Raw genomic sequence first — 16,945 nt, 5'->3', positions numbered from 1 at the left:
TTAGGGATGTGCACGAACCGAGGTTTGCGCACTGGTTCAGTGCCGAGCTGGTTCAGACAAGGTCTGCACTGGTTCAGCGCCATGGGGAGCGGGATCTTTTTTTAAAAGGTCAGGGCCTTGCGTGCTCTCCCATCGCTGCATGCAGCTTCCTGCTGTGGGGGCGCTTGTCCCCAAAACCTGCGCACACCACCAGCACACACATGGCACCCACACATGCACAGGCACCATTTGCATGGTCAGCATGGTGTTGCTGACCACACAAATGGTGCCCAGGCTTGCACAGACCCCATGTGTGTGCTGGCACCATGTGCGGGTTCTTATTGCTGACCACGCAAATGGTGCCCACGCATGTGTGGACGTCATGTGCATGCTGGTGCCGTGAATGGGTTCTGTGAGACCTCTGAATCAGGCATAGGCACATTATTGTTCTTGTTTATAACAGTTGCATATTGAGCTGCTTTGGACCCTAATTAACAGAAAAGGCAGGATAGGAATCCATAAATAAATAAATATCAGTAAGAGAATTAACTCAGACACTGGCCTGCATCCAGACTAATGTTGTGCTAGCATAATGCTTTTGCACTAGTGCAAAGACATTGTGAAATAATTTGCACAACGAAATGTTCAAGATTAGTTACTGCACTAGGAACATAGGGAACATAGGAACATAGGAAACTGCCATATACTGAGTCAGACCATTGGTCTATCTAGCTCAGTATTGTCTTCACAGACTGGCAGCAGCTTCTCCAAGGTTGCAGGCAGGAATCTCTCTCAGCCCTATCTTGAAGATGCCAGGGAGGGAACTTGAAATCTTTTGCTCTTCCCAGAGTGGCTTTATCCCCTGAGGGGAATATCTTACAGTGCTCACACTTCTAGTCTCCCTTTCATATGCAACCAGGGCAGACCCTGCTTAGCTATGGGGACAACTCATGCTTGCTACCACAAGACCAGCTCTCCTCTCCTAACACTAACAGAAGATGTTGACACACTGTGAAATGTGTTGCACAACACCTAATACAAAACATTGCACAATCTTGCATGTGTTCCAGGGAAGGGTTTCCATTAGCAGTTGCACAACATTGCAGAGCACCACCATTTCATGCAGCCCTGCAAACCTCTTAAATGGCACTAGTTTAGATGTCAGTCACTGACTATTGACTGTAAATGTTGTGTACTGTGCACCATTTTGTTATAGGGTCGCTACCATTATTTTTCCTGGCTCTGTTCCGTAGCTTTTAGCAGCTTGGCACACAGAAATTTAGCAGTTAAGACTTTTCCTAGAAGGGGAAACGCCACCTGAAGTTTCTGTGTTAAAGGCTGGAGCAGGATCCTTTAAAAGACAGCAACTCCATTTTATTCCATTAGGTATCCAGGACTGTGAGATGAGACTGTGCAGAATTTAGCCACCTTGCGGCTATGCTGTTTGTGCAGCTCTCACTTTGTGACTGTTGTCAGGCTGGGTATGGGAATGCTACATCCTGACATGGTGCAGGTTAAAAACGTATGTTTTATTTGTGGAGATCTGGTAGAGAATGAGTAAACCGTGCAAGGCTTTTCATTTAGTGTCAAGGAAGGGCAGCACTATCAGGGCAGTGTGCGCGCACATGCATTCAGAATGGGGCCTTCCTAATTCAACCTGTTCTGGCTCTGTCATTCTCTGATACATTGGCACAGTGGCGGAGCCAGCCAGATGCTGGCCTGTTTTCTGCCCCACCAGTGACACTCAGTACACGTGACATTACACACACAGAGCTGTGGCTCGTGCTCCAGAGAGCCCTGAGTGAGCTCTCCCTCTCTCATTTCAGGCAGCGTTTGCTGCATGACAGCATTAATCTCCCTTCTTGTCCCTCCAGCAAGGGAGAGGAAAGGAAAGAAACGCTGTGAGGCAGCAAAAGCTGCCTGAAATGAGAGGGGGAGAGCTTGCTCGGGCTTTGCGCATGACGTTATGAACATGGGGGCTTCCTCTCCATCGCGGGAGGGAGAGGAAGGGAAATAAATGCTGTCCGACAGCAAGCACTGCCTGGAAATGAGAGGGGGAGGACTGAGGCGGGCCTTCTGGCAATCAGGCCATGCCCCCATTGTATGTGATATCATATGCAATGGGGGCTCCAGTGGCTCTTTTCATTGGCGGCCTGGGTTCTTTGAACCCGTTCGCTGAATTGTGGCTCAGCCCCTGCATTGGCATATCTTTGAATTTAATCTAGAAACTGTAGTTTTGTGAGAATGCAGAGTTCTCAGCACCCTTGGCAAACTACAGTTTTCTAGGCTCTTGGGGGAAGCCATAACTATTGAATTGTTAGAAAACTGATATAAGTTTATAGCATGATTACAAATAAGTTATTTGGGAGTGTACTACGGCCAACCATATTTATTATTTTGCACTTATTTGTGTATGATACAACCCACAAGTTTTGTTCCTGGAGAGTTTATTGTGAATTTAATGCCCTGCGTCCTTTTTCCTTTGTTCAGTGAATGATTTCTTATATATGCATGTATGTGGCACGGCTGTGCAGATTTGCTTTGTTTTTGCTTAGCTCTGAAGTGCATAGTATGCTTCTGGGTGCCATAAAACAATCATCTAGTTACTTGTGAGTGTGCTGTTCATTGCTTGTTGCTCAGTTATAGCTGCGCTCTTAATGACAACAGGGATGAGCAACTAATTTGTTATCATTCAGTTGCTTATGAGCCTGTTCCAGCGAACATTGGTTGACTCACAGACTAGGCATAGTTTTCACATCAGTAGTAATGTTTCTGAATTCTGGACCATTTAGATTTGACAGTGATGGGAGCATAAACAGCAATGCTTATGGTTTCCAGACACATATTAGCATTGCCATTTGGAAGTGTGCCATGAGGTTTATAGGGGCAATCATTTTTCTCGTATCTGGCCCATCTGATTTTTGTCAAGCCACAAGAACTGAAGATTAATCTGGAGCATTTCCATACAGTCACATTGAGTTTTCTGCAAATGTATTTGAGCTGCTATGCCATTCTCCCATGTGACTTTTCAGTGATGATCGCACAATGGCCGAATCATAATAGAAGATGACCGCCTTAAAAAATAGAGGTTAAAAACAGGTTATAGCTGTATTTACCCAAAAAGAAGAGGACTCTGCATTTAAGACAATCCCCTGATTTCTAACACCAAAGGACTTGGAAGAAACCTAGTGCTGGAATCAGATGAATACCGTAAATGGGGAAGGGAAATTGGCTTGCTGTGGCAGAATAGCCATGACGTTGTTCGCTCCTTTAAAAATGATTTGATTAGAAGTGTATCCGAGTGCAGCAGTACTACAGTGGGAGGGCCATGTTTTGACCAAGGCTTTTTAAAAACAAAAACAACACTAAAAGATTCACAAAATAGTGAAAGCAGGAGGAAGGGAGATGGTGGCACACATTGCCACTAATGACATCACAAACAATATCCAGTTGGCGCCTGTGGCCTTGGCACCACCAATCCAATTCAACCTGGCAATTGCAATAGCAATGAATGCACTATCTGCAGGAAAATCTTGCATTTCCCCCATACAAATACTTATCTCTGTGGGATTAGTAATGAAAGATTCCCCACAGGAATATTACCTTGTGGAGAGATGTGCAGACTGCACATACTCCGCAAAGTGGGAACAAATGTGTATTTATGGCTCAAAAACTCACTTTTTATAGGGAAAGCCACCTCTACATGAATAATCAAGAAGTCTTTTTACAGCCCTCACGTCTATGCCCCATAGTGTCACATTGCTCTTCGCTCTCACTGTGCCATAATAATAAGTTGTACCAGTATTTGCAAGGGGGAGGTGGAATCTTTGTTCAGACATCCCTGCAGACTTCATTCTTCAGCTCCAAAGTGCAACATGAGGGGCGGGGGGTGAGAGGGAGGGAGAAAAGCAAAGTGGAATATCTGCCTTTGAATACTGGGCAGCGCTCATAGGTTCCATGCAGGGCTTTCTATCATGTGAGGACAGGTAGTGGCAGGCTTGTCGCCTTCTCTTGCATAATGGAACATGAATGCAGAAGTTGCCTCTGCTCCTTAGGGAATGGGAGGTGACGGAGCCTCTGCCCTGAGCTGCTGCCCGTAAAGTCTTGTAACCATGGGAACCGCACGGGTGGCTTGGGCTAATGAAGCTGTAACTGTCAGCCTTTGAGAATGAAGGAGCCCCCTGTGATTCCAGAGGCAGGAGGACCGAGGGGGGCAGAGCTGCGGCCTTCACGGGGGCAGGCTAGAGAGATCTTAGGTAACATTGGAGAGAGGATTTCTGCCTTCTGCAGGGGATGATGCAGCTTGATCCATTCCCTCCAGAGCCCGCTGCTTTGATGACCCACCTCATCTCCTAAAGCGCTGGGCAAATTAGAAACTAATAATGGCCCCTTAAAACAATTAAGACAAGCAGGAGTATGCAGGCACACGCTCCTCCAGAAATGCTTACTCATTTCAGCCCAGCAATCACGATTTATTTATTTATTGTTTCATCCTCTTACATTGCCTCTGAAAGATGCTCAGGCTTGGGTTTTGTCAGATCTCCAAGACAGAAACTTCAAGCCAATCTACAGAATGAGCGAGTGGTCTAAGATGGTAGAACTCTGAACTGTACCGCTTCAGTCTGCTGGTGTGGGGTTGCCCTGCTAACTGCATTAAAGGGACATCTTTTAAGTGGTGGCTCTCTTGTTTAGCAGCAGGAGGGCATCTGTCCCTATTTAGCCCAGCACAGCGTCCCTGCTAGGAATGGTTTCCTGGCATCTCCCTTGTGACTTTTTCGTCATTAGAAAAGTCTTTGCTTGCTTGTTTTGAAATTATGAGCCTCTTTGAGACTCCAAATTTTCATTAAGGTTAACATTTCAGGGATTAACCTGGATTTTTAAAAGTGTGATCTAATTTATGGTTGGCCTTTATGGACAAAAACAATAAAAACAGCACTCTGGGCATATCTACATGATTTGCTGCCTGACATACTTCACAATGTTCCATCTGCATTTTAATGAAACATGTGCATAATTGTGCAAGAGTGCTCTTTCATAAACGCATAGAATTTCACAAGCATATTTGCACCATGGACAGCCATTATTTCCAAAGGCTGTCCATTGTGCACCTCTGTGCAGGTTTGTGTATTTGTGCAAGAACATTCTTGTGCAATTGCACACACAGTTCATTAAAATGCAGACAGACCATTGCATATCATGTCAGCCATTTTGTTTCCCCAAAGGATTCTAGGAATGGTAGTTCAGTGACAGGGAGGAGCTAGGAATATCTAATAGAATTCTTTGAACCTCATAAAATTACATTGATCAGTGCCATGACAACTAAAGTGATAGAAAACAAATATACATGTATAGGGCATAGCTATGCCCTCTGTGGGTCTTTGCTGTCTGAACCTGCCACATGAATAAGCTCTCAATTAATCTATGATAGGATGCTGGGGGTGCAAAGGAGCCAAGTTTATTTTCTTTTCCTCTTTGGGGTTCTGTTTTTTGGATTTTGCTCATTGAGTGAAGATCTGTAGAATGACATGTCTTCATGGCACTCTGCCAGTGGAAGTGGGGTGGGCTTCTGGAACATTCCTTGAAATCCTGTCCAACTCCGATGTTCTCTGCCTGCAGATTATCTTTGAAGGTGTGCGTGGCATAGGTTCGGAGGGAGATATTGCCATTGATGATGTTACCCTTAAAAAGGGCAACTGTCCAAGGAAGCCAACTGTTCCAGATAAAGGTGAGTGGTTATCCTCTGTTGAGTGTTTGCACATATGTAGCCCAACTCCAATTTAAAAACTACAGAATAACATGAGTGCATGCTTATCTCCCTTTGTATAGTCCTGGGTATGGACTATGTTATTATTGAGTAAAATGCATGCATGCACCTGTGTTACTTAAGTTACCTGTGTTTGCCATTGCCAAGATGGTTTCAGTAGCAGACACACAATTTGGAGGAAGACATCGCAAGACAAGAAGACTCGGGAAATATGTTTCACCATCCCCAGGTTTAATCTGGGGATAATTGGGGATTTAATGTTCCTCATAGGAACCTTTGCCATATTAATTAACCAAAAAAGGTGTTCTATAGAATCTCTGTCTATGAGACAGGAAGGTATTAATTATAACAGTAGCTGCAGAACCCAAATTAGGGAGGCTTCCAGATTAGTGGTTTTTAGCACCACTTCGGCATGCCTCTTCCACTGTAAAATACAAGTGGAACTGTAAGAGGTATAGTGCTTTTTGGTGTGCATATCCTTCTGTATTCTGTCTACATTAGAGGATGTTTGGACAGGGGTGGGACAATACACCTGAGTGGACCATTATATCAGAGTGTGTGCTTTAAAAATAATTCCCTAACATGAAAAATTGTTATAGTGTAAATTTAGTGCTATTGCTAAAATATATATTTTTTGTAAATGCAACCAAAAAAGTATTTTAGTCAGCAAAAAAAATGCTTAAACATATTAAAACAATTGCATCAACCTGAAAAGCATACTTTTAAACATGAGTTTTAAAAATGGCAGTGGCACTAAAATACTTCTAAGTGCTACCAGCTGAATTTTTTTTTAACATAGATGGAAATTTTCAGTGCAGATTAAAAGTTGTTGTTGGTTTTTTAAAGGTGGTTATTGGGGAAAGTAGTAGGGAAGCTTTGCCAAAGTCTAGATATGATGGCCATAGGCTTAACCCTCCCCTGCTCCCAATACATCATAGCATACATTAACCATGCCTCTTCAAAAAGATGAAAAAGTAACGCTAAGGCATTCTGTCCCTGCAGAGATTGTGCAACTGTTCCATTCTTTCATACTGAAACAAAACAAGTCAGATTTTCTGTGGTCTGAAAAAAACAACAGATGAAGCACAGAGAAAACACAGGAGAGCAGCTATTTGATTATATCCCGTAAAAAATTAGTGATCAAACCATGGCAATTCCACAGTAAACGCCTACTATGGAAGCATTAGGACATCTCTTTTATCATGATGATAAATCTTTATTGATTTTAATATAGAGTGAAGTGGAGAAACCTCCTATAAAATTGTGAAGATATCTGCCTGAAATTGGCCCCATGTGATAGTTGCAAAACTACCCATGCCAGAGAGAAGGCTAGGTTTTCATTATTATTTTATTGAGGTAATGTAGTCCAATAAGATTTATTTCAAAGTAAATATGTTGAGGACAAGAGTAAGCAGAACTCAGTTAAGTATCCCCTATCTTTGAAAATTCTTCTTGGATGCATTGTGGTATATCTGTGCTCCATCTGTTAATTGTTGTACATGTCTTCAACTTTCACTTTCATAATATCGCTGTTTGCCTGGTCCAGTGATCTTCACTATTTTTCAAGCAGGGGCCGCTTTGGCAAAAAGCCTTCTGTGACAACCATTACCCACTGTGCTGACCTCCACACAGTACTGCACTTTTCTCAGTGCTGGGAGGACCCTTTAGGCCTTTAAGAGGGTTGGAGCCCTCTCTTAAGAGCTCTGTGTGGAAAGTGCTGGGAAGGGCTACACTTTCCAGCATTTGGTGTGCATCTTCCAAGATGGTGCAGGGGACCAACAGAGTTCTGTTTCCTTTAAAGGAGCCCGTACCCCGGCACTGGGCAAAGCACAGCACTGCACAGGGAGAATGGTCATCTCTGCATGGTGCCAGGGTTGTACATGAGTGTTCGGAGAGTATTCGGCTTTGGCTGAAGCTTCGCACAGGCCCAACAAACAATTAGTCAGGGGGGCGCATTTAGGGTTGGTGGGGGCTGCCAGTGGCCACTGGGCCTTACAATAAATAACACTGGCCTAGTAGGATTCATTCCTGTGATCCCTCCGATTTTGCAGACCATCCCTTCTTTCCATGACAACTGGTACTGAACTGTACAGGCAAACTTTCCTGGACTAATTTTTCTCTCTTTCTTTGAGCTACAGCGGTTGCCCCTCCAGGAAATGGTGCCAGCACCCCACACAAATCTCCCCTCTGTGGGCCACTACTTTTCTTCCTTTATGTGCTGCTCAGATGATAGCCAGCAAGTGCTCCTATCTTCTAGACAAGACATTCCTCCTCCTTTCCTACTTGGTCACCTCTGCTCCTCTTCCTCCCCCTCCTCACTGGCACACCAAAGTGTCCATACGCTACCAAAGACTAACAAGCATGACCACACAAAGGGGATCCACCTCAGAAGCGGAAGGATTCCTGGAGGAAGTCATCATGTCTAAAAACAAAACAAAACAGTTAAAACAAATCACAAAAGACAGCGAGAGAGGGAGGAAGCCCTGGAAAGAAGCGACACAAACCATGGAACGAAAGGCAAAGATGAGAATGAAACAGATATTTAAAGGATGAATGAAAGGGGGGGAAAGTCACGTTTCCTTGGGAACAGTGGATGGGACTTCCTCAGGGAAGTGGGAACTTTGTTTTAAACAAAAACAAAATATATTAAAGCACAAATTTCTACCAGAACTGTTACCTTCTTTGTGGGAGAGCCACAATTGAGGGGACATTCTTGCACAGTGTTCCGCTTCTGGATCATTGTGTTATGACCTTTCCCTGGCTGGCTCTGCACCACCTCCCTGCTGCAGCACCACCTCACCCTTCCAAAACCGCATCCCACTTGTCTCCATTAGGGGCTACTCCCTCCCTGTGCGCAGGTGACCGTAGAACCCTGCCCCCGCTGCATGTGCTTCAGAGTCTCCATATGCATTTTCAAGACTCTCATGTATTTACTTGTCCATGTGCAGTTTGCTTTGGCACATCCCCCACACCTCTGTGCTCTCCAACTTCAGCTCAAGGAACAAAACAGAGAAACAAACCTGTTGTGGATTATGAAGATGGATGGAAAAATCCGGGGCAGACATTAGCTGCGGGATCAGCTGTTGACATCCTCCCCCTTTTCCCCCTTCTCAAGCTGCTCAACTCTCTCCTGTTTGTACTTGTTTCTCTCCACCGTCATGGAGGCAGACTCTCAGTCCAGCACAGGGATTGAAAGAAAAGGTCTCTTGGTTGGGGACCATGGTAGGGCAGCCGAACAGTGACGTTGCAGCCAGTCAGTGTCAAAGCGTGATCTACAGAAGCCTCGAGGCAGAGATCTCTTCTCATCTTTTCTTTGATTAATGTATCTGTTTTCCACATCTTTTCTGTAACTCTACCATCATGAACAACTTTTGTTTTACTGCAGGGAGATTTATACATTACCTTTTATCTTCTCCTAAACCTTGCTCAAGTCACCCCTTATGACATCTGAAAGTGCAATTGCTGCTTGTTAACTCTGGTACTAACGATGGCATATTACTAGTTGCAGGGTTTGGATAACTTGGTGCTGTGTTTACTACTCAAGGATGAGGCAGCTGCATCCCAGTTGCACTCGGAAGTGGGAGACAGTTGGAGCCTTCCAGTGTGGTGTGATCAGAGGAAGCAGGAAATGATACAGGCAATTATGGGGATTGGGAAAAGCAGACTGCTTGGTTTCAAAAATGAAGATAATCAGGATTTCACAGGAACACAGAATGCAGACAAAGATAAAGACTAAAATCACGTTTTCAGAGTCTCCATGCTACCACTGTGAGAGAACAAGTTATCTCAGGAAAGTAAGCTTGCTGTTCCCACCTTCAACTGGGCAATTTAAGCCTACAAAGTCATTAGGTCCACCTGTACATTATGAAGCCAGGAGGGAGTGGTCTACCCAGTATGAATAAGGCAGAGCTTGTTGTAGCGATGAACTGCTCTGGAAAAACCATACTTTGCCCCTACTATGATAAGCAAGTATGTAGAGGGTTTCCATACAAGTATGCCCACTGCATCCACTACTTCTGCATTGTGAATTGCATTTGCATTTCAGAAGCAACATGGGGCTACTTTAAGTAGAATGCCCAGTATTTTTTTCTCCCAATGTTCCTCAATGTCTTCTCAACAAATCTCAGCTTCTCCAGCCAATAATGTAAATATTTGTTGGAGGGTTAGAATAATCTAGAAAATGCTGATTGTCTAGGCTTCCCCAGTGTCCAATGCTTCATCTCACACAAAGAAGGAAATGTATGTTACATTGGTATTCACAAGGCTGAATTATTGAATTGATAAGGAGGGTACAGAGTACATTGTCAACCAGTTCAGGTGCCTAACTGTGGCTGAATTATCATGATGGTTCTCAGTGTGGTAAATATGCTAGTTGTGCTCCTACTTGTCACTTCTTCAAATCTCAAATCATAATGGCTGTTATCTTCATTCTAAGAGAGGGAAATAGTGATGCATATGAAGGAAGATTTACATTTTTTGTAGCATGGGCAGCAAGAATGTGTAATGTATCTGCTGCAAAAGAAGGCGGCCATGTGGGGTAGATGAGGGGTGAGAGATTAAATGTGTAGGTGCATGGCAGTATTTGTCTAACTCTGCCTCAGTATTTGAATGCTGACAGAAGAGAAAAGGTATTTTTTGGCTGTCCAGAACATTATTTAACCATAAGGTCCTCATGTTATTTAATCTGGATCTGACGCTATGCTTTCTTGATAAGAACAAACCTGCTGGATCAGGCCCAAGGCATATCTAGTCCAGCATCCTGTTTCCTACAACAACAACAACAACAACAACAATAAATATAGTGGTCCACCAGATGCCCCTGAGAAGTCCACAGGCAAGAAGTGAGAGCACACCCTCTCTCCTGCTTTTGCTCCCTTGCAAATGGTATTTAGAGGCATCTTGCCTCTGAGGCTGGAGGTGGCCTGTAGCCCCCAGATTAGTAGCCATTGATCTGGCTCTGAGACAACCCATTATCATACCCCGGCACACATAGAATCTAGAATTCTTCATGGCCTACCACTTTATAATCTGTTGGCATTGCTGATAAAGAATCCTGCTCAGCTATCAGCTATCTCTTACTAAATGGAAAATACTGAACTGTTGGTGGGGGGCTGGGGAGCAGAAAACTGGATCTAGTCAGGGAAACTTCTAAGGCCTCCATTACAGTCTTTGCCCCCACCCACCTTTAAGAATCGGAGATTACATGCCACCACCATCACACCATCATTTTTCGATTCCAGACTTGTTAAACCTATTTGCAGGCAAGCACTTAAACGTGAAGCGGTATCAGCTATCCACAAAGAGAGACTAAATGTAGATTCAGTCAGTCAAGAGTCATACTGTAGTATAGACATGTGAAAGCTCACCTAACTGTAATGCGAAGTTCTTGTGAAGCTTCCAGCCACATAGATAAGGCTGGTACAACTCCCACCTTCAACTTCCCTAGATTTCCAAACTGCTGACTCAGTCATCTGGAACAGTAGAGAGTATCTTTTTAGGGGGAAAGGCCATTTTGTTTTATGAACTGACAAACACAAATCCTTCATTTAACCAACTTGCCTTCTTTTGAACTGCAAGTCAAGAGACCAAGCATTGAAAAGGGAGAGAAGCAATCTAGGTTAGCATCTGTCTTATGGATCATCTATGCCAGGGGTTCCCAACTGGTGGTACTTTAGATGTTGCTAAACTACAACTCCCATCATCCCCAGGTAGCTACAGGGGTTTAGCTAGGGGAGATGGAGTCTGGGTTAGCCCCTCTCCCTGGCGGCCCCTCAGAGTGAGGGAGATAATGAGGAAAATAGGGAGGGGTAGCGCTGGGGGGCCCCTCAAGAGCTGAGGGCCCCGGGTTCTTTGAACCCATCTGCTCAATTATAGCTATACCCCTGCCCAGGTAGTTGTAGTTCAGCAACATCTGGAGTATCACTGGTTGGGAACCCCTGGAGGAGGGTCTCACGATCAATGAGACCCACTTTGTTCGAGTTTGCGGGGAGAGTGGGCTAAGAATGTGACTGGTCGTGTGGAAAGCAAAGAGATACACTGCAGATCAGGAGCTGCTGCCACCCTTCTCTCTGTCCATGTTCTACATCAACAGTATGGTTTCTGCAACCATCTTTGTAACAATTTGGAAGGACTAGGGGAGTGTCCATCTGTGCACACAGATAACACTAGATTCTCTTGTGGGGTCTGATCAGATATTCAGCTGTCACTGGATCAGGTATCTACCAACAGATATCAGCCATTCACTCGTCAGAGAAATCTCAGGGAGCCACATTTACTGATCCCCCTCTTGGTTTCATTCTCCCGAGTTCCTTTCCTGAGAGAGAGAGTGTGAGAGACAACGAGGGAGAGAGTGCTGCTTTCTCAAGTGTCTTAGCTTGTCAGAAGCATGTAGGCTAAAATGAAAAATGCTATGTCATTGTCCAAATTGCTAAGAGTAAGAGTGGAATCAGCTAGAACAATAGGAAGGATGCCATGCTTATGCAGGACGGAGCAGATCGTGCATAAAACATAAGACTTCAACCAAAATAACTCATACTGGGAGCTCATAAACACTTGCAAGAAAAGCAGAGTTCGGTTACATTAGTACGTGAACATTTAGACCTCCAAGTAAATGTCAGGTACTTTCAGAGAAGTGTTATTAGCCACTTAGGAATCAACAGCTACTTGTCGCTTAATGACTGTCAGGTGTTGCGCTGTTTTTAGAGTACATATAAAATCATTGTCCTGATCTATTATCAAAGTGGTACTTTTCATGGAGTGCAAAGAACTTAGAACCCCAGTTCCCTAGACAGACAAGTTTTTTATAAATGTTAACTATATTCTGCCATTTTAAAGGAAGACTGCGGTCTTAACTGAACATTGTTTTCTGGTGTGAGGTAGCTACTACATGATACACTACTTCTCCTTCTCCCCCTGCCACCCAAGAGGCTGCATCACATCAGTGAGTGAGGGGAAAGTGTAAGTAGCAGATGAATCTGTCACAGAAGGTACCAGCCATCTGAGATACTGTCATTTTCAGCAAGACATAGCGGGTGGGGGTAGGGCATTGCAATAAAGGCCAGTTACATTACATAATAATCCAGTTACATATTGAATGCAAGCTGATGTAGCATAGACAGTTCTTATGTTGCTATTTGCAACATCTAGGGGTCTTTCTTCCCCTCCAACTCTGTGCAGTCATAACGTTCTGAAAAACAAATTCTGTGTGACCTAAGCTTTCCATGCTTGTGTAGTCAAGCCAGTCAAATTAGGGCTTGAATTCCAACCAGAAGGAGCAAAATGTGTCTCTTACGCTGAAGGGTGAGCTTTGCAAACTGATCAAAGAGTGACATTCTATTATGTGATCTATCTAGCCATTGGAGAAAGATCTGTGGAATGTCAGAAGAAAAGAGTGAATCAAAGACAGGGAAAATAATTTCTGATGATTAAAAAGCCTGGTGCTTATAGTGCACAAACAGTAAAATAATAATAATAATAATAAAGTGGCACATTTTAAAACATGTAGACTGATGCATGTAGCTGTTTTATCTCCAGCCATCTTTGTGCAAAACTACTAACAATCCTTTGCATGTATGGAAATAATTCCTAGAGTGCAAAAGGTGATCAATATGAATGGCTTCTTCATGGAGCCAGATTAGTCCACTTTGTAAGAGATTTGAAGGATTGAACTTCTGTGTCATGCCAGATGACTTTATAATGTAACAGATATAAAGTTGTTGTTAAAAGATATGGCTGAGGGTCAGATTAGATTTTTCTTTAAATGCATTGTTTGACCCTGCATTTTTCCTTTTTCTCTCCCTCTCTAAATATGCATGGGAAGGTACAAACCCATTTAGAAACATAGCAGGGTGACAGTGGGGCTTAAAAACCTTGCCCTGCTATGCTCCCAATCCAAATCATGCAACTCCCACATTTGCTGTTTTCCTGTGAGACAAACGCTTCCAGTCTTGCCAACAGAAACATTTTCCCCAAGAAAAATATGGGGAAGGTTCTGGATCAGGGCTGTGGCAGAGGCAAAATATTAACACCCCAATATCCCAATCATGATTCCAATCTATTCTGTGCACCCCCACATGTGATAGTTACCAAAAAGGGGGGGAATGTAGGTCAACGCATAATACAAGTTGGTTACAATGCATGATCAAATTAGACGTTACTTTAGATGTGGTGTTTGACCTGGCATTTTCCTTGTTTTTGTGCACATATCACTATGCCCTGCTGCAGTTCTGATCTGGTTTGTGCACCCCTCACATGTGATATTTCAAAAAAAAAAAGAGGAGGAAAATGAAGGGTCAAACAATGCATTTACAGTGACATCTAAATTGGTTCTACACAATTTAAACTCAATTGAACTTGCAATCATGCTGTAAGACAACTGGAGTTGAAATACACATTATACAAGTGATGAGAGGTGGCAGCCTAAATGGGAGTTATATCAGTATTGTGCCCCTTCCTGTGCACTGAATGACCAGATACCTTCTTGTTGCGGGGCTAAAGTAAAATTGCTCCGGGCTCATGAGGAGGTATTCAAGGCTGTTGAGACCTAGATTCCCTATGTCAATCACACATCATGGACTGGAAGGAAGAAAGGATCATGACATCCATTCATTCTCAAAGAGTGGCCCTTACATCTAGTGGGGTTGTCTTCTCTACTAAGAATGGACTCCAAAGAGCTGGATTCTCCTCCTCCTCCTGGTGGCGTCATGACTGGTGTGCCTTTTTTCTCTAAGCTATACAGAGCATGCCATAGCCACTAGCCAGCATGCTGCCAGTCTTTGAAGTGCTGTCTTTGCGTTCCAGTGTTTTTCATTTGCCCTGATTGGCCTTGGATGATGTTTAATAAACGAGCAAGACATTTACAGAGAAAGAACTCCCATAGTGCTTTGGAAAATTGCATTTTAATGAGGACCAATTTATGTTCCATGGTTATAAATTGCAGTCTAGAGACTATGGTTATCACAGGAAGCTTACAACTTTAGCCTGCTTGACAGCCTGAGGAGGAGGCAAGGATATCTGAGGGCTCCTGAGTTTTACTTCTGGAGGAGAACCAAGGCAGAGTGACAGTGTCAGTCCTCTGTGTTACTAAGGCGGGCTTGGGAGGGAGTGGCCTATCCCACATATATGGGAGAGTAGGTAGGTGGCATTACTCTCTCCTTGCTCATTCAGGCAGCAGAATGGAATAAGGATAAGGTAGGAGAGTCCTGAGAGAGAGGGCTGTAGAGGAAACATCACATCTCAGCTTGAGCTCTGTATTTTATCCTGATCAAAGAGTTTTACAAGAAAAAATATTGGTAAGAGAAAAGCCCCGCCATTTAACAGATGATTCAGAGGGTGAATAGAGATGGTATGCTTCCTTGTTATACTCAGTCAGCATCCATTTGCTTCATTGCAGAATGGTACCATTGCTCACTTATACCTATATATTAACCTTAAAATTGCTAAGTATACAAATGTAGAGCTTACAGCCAGAAATATTCTATTTCAGATTGTAGCTCCATTTGCAGGTCTAATACATTACTGTCTCAATAACAGACTCTTCCATATGCAGATAATAGCTGCTGAAATATATCTTGATGGTTTCTCCTGATCGTTGCTAGTGACAAAGTGTTATCAGCATGATCATCTGCTGTATTATTTTATTATTATTCTAGAACCCCTTTCCCTAGTATTTCAAACCTGTATCATCAAAATAACTCCATTATCCAAGCAGAGTTATATTTGTACAAAATCCATATAGCTTAGAAACACTCTCCTAGGTAGAGTGGCCTTCCATTGTGCAAGAGTTTGGAGAAAAGGGCATCCCCTCTAATCTCTAATGCCATCATTCTCTAGAACAATAATGTGTGAATAAAAGGAATGTTCATAAGAGGCTTTCTAAATATAAATCTCTTGAGGAAGCCATTCAAGAGACAGACCTCCCAGCTCCCCCAGCTCCAAATTCAGTAAGCTGTGATCCATTAAACCAATAAGAGTTTAGCCACTGGCTTCATTTAAGCCATTATGCAGGGCAAAATGGCCTGCTTCAGGTGGCAGATTGCCGAGTACCATTAAAAGGCAGCAAATTGTCAACATTAAATATTTCTATCACCTTGGGGGGGGTGGGGGGGTACCATTTTGCCTTTCTGCCGCAAAAACAAATTTCACTTGCTAGCTGAAACTCTACTCATATACTCTACTCATATACTTGGGCAAAACAGACACACTCATGTTCATGCTGCATGATGAAATGTTTTATATTTATTTAATTAATTCGACGTATTTCTATTCTGCTCAAAAACTTATGTTTGTGGTGGTATATACACATGGAATCAACAAAATGTCCTAGATGGAAGCAAGTTCTGTTAACAAAATTTGGGGTCAAGGCCATTAACTCAGTGATATACCAAGACTTTCCATATACCAAGACTCAGGTTCATCTGAGCCATATACCAAGAGTCAGGTTCAATATCTACTGGCCATCATGCTAACAAAGTACTTGGGCAGTGAAGCAGTTGTGCTGATAAACAAACAAACAAACAAACATGTTAGCCACCCCATAACAAATTGTTCTCTGGGCGGTTCATAACAGAGTATTAAAACATCAAATAAAAACACATAAAATTACAACACACCAAAAATACAATACATCATTAAAAAAACAATTTTAAAACTTTTTTTAAAGTCAGCTTTAAAAATCAAAATTTAAAAGGCCTGAGTGAACACTTACACTGAGTGCTAGTGCAAAAGGGTTACCTAGTTATGCTAATAAATAAATAAATAAATAAATGGGGTTTTCATACTTCCACTCTTGCATGAAGTTCCCTTTAAAATAGATGTAGTGTGCCACAAACTGCCTAACTCTGGGGCTTCTGCAAGCATGGTTGCACTTGCACAGCATTAGCCTGGAACACAAGCTCCAGACTCAGTACAGGTAGCTAGTGCAACTGCCTTGCACTAGTGCAGTGTCCATCCACAAGCACAATGTGAGTCAGGATGTCAGCCACTATCTCTGGTGAAAAGATCTCAGAAGGGCTGGGAATAACCACCTTGCCATTTTTGTGCCTTGTTACCCTAGAGATCCACTGCTTGTTAGAGGAGATAATGCTGGTCTAGATGGAGAATGCTCTGACTTGGTCTAGGCTCAGGGCAAGTTCACACATTCATCTTGTGTGACCAATTTCCCTTAGAAATGTCAATATCCTTTCAAAATATAGCCAGCAGCAT

The 16,945-nt window shown here is 43.2% G+C and overlaps 1 protein-coding gene across 7 annotated transcripts in view; it reads left to right on the top strand.

Annotated features, from left to right (window-relative positions):
* Positions 1–13,507, top strand: part of MDGA1 (MAM domain containing glycosylphosphatidylinositol anchor 1) — a 396,970-nt gene extending 383,463 nt beyond the window's left edge. For 6 of the 7 annotated variants that reach the window (XM_053304913.1, XM_053304878.1, XM_053304893.1 and 3 more), the window contains 2 exons: positions 5,596–5,704; positions 7,882–13,507. In XM_053304913.1, coding sequence (XP_053160888.1) covers positions 5,596–5,704; positions 7,882–7,973 — 201 coding nt within the window. In that variant the 3' untranslated portion in view covers positions 7,974–13,507. The remainder of the gene's footprint in view (positions 1–5,595; positions 5,705–7,881) is intronic. The other variant, XR_008318520.1, reaches the window with a different exon arrangement.
* Positions 13,508–16,945: the final 3,438 nt, after the last annotated feature.

Source organism: Hemicordylus capensis, chromosome 1, assembly GCF_027244095.1.
Source record: "Hemicordylus capensis ecotype Gifberg chromosome 1, rHemCap1.1.pri, whole genome shotgun sequence".
Lineage (NCBI taxonomy): Eukaryota > Metazoa > Chordata > Lepidosauria > Squamata > Cordylidae > Hemicordylus > Hemicordylus capensis.
The sequence above is the reverse complement of the archived record's forward strand: the minus strand, read 5'-3'. Positions and strand labels throughout refer to the sequence as shown.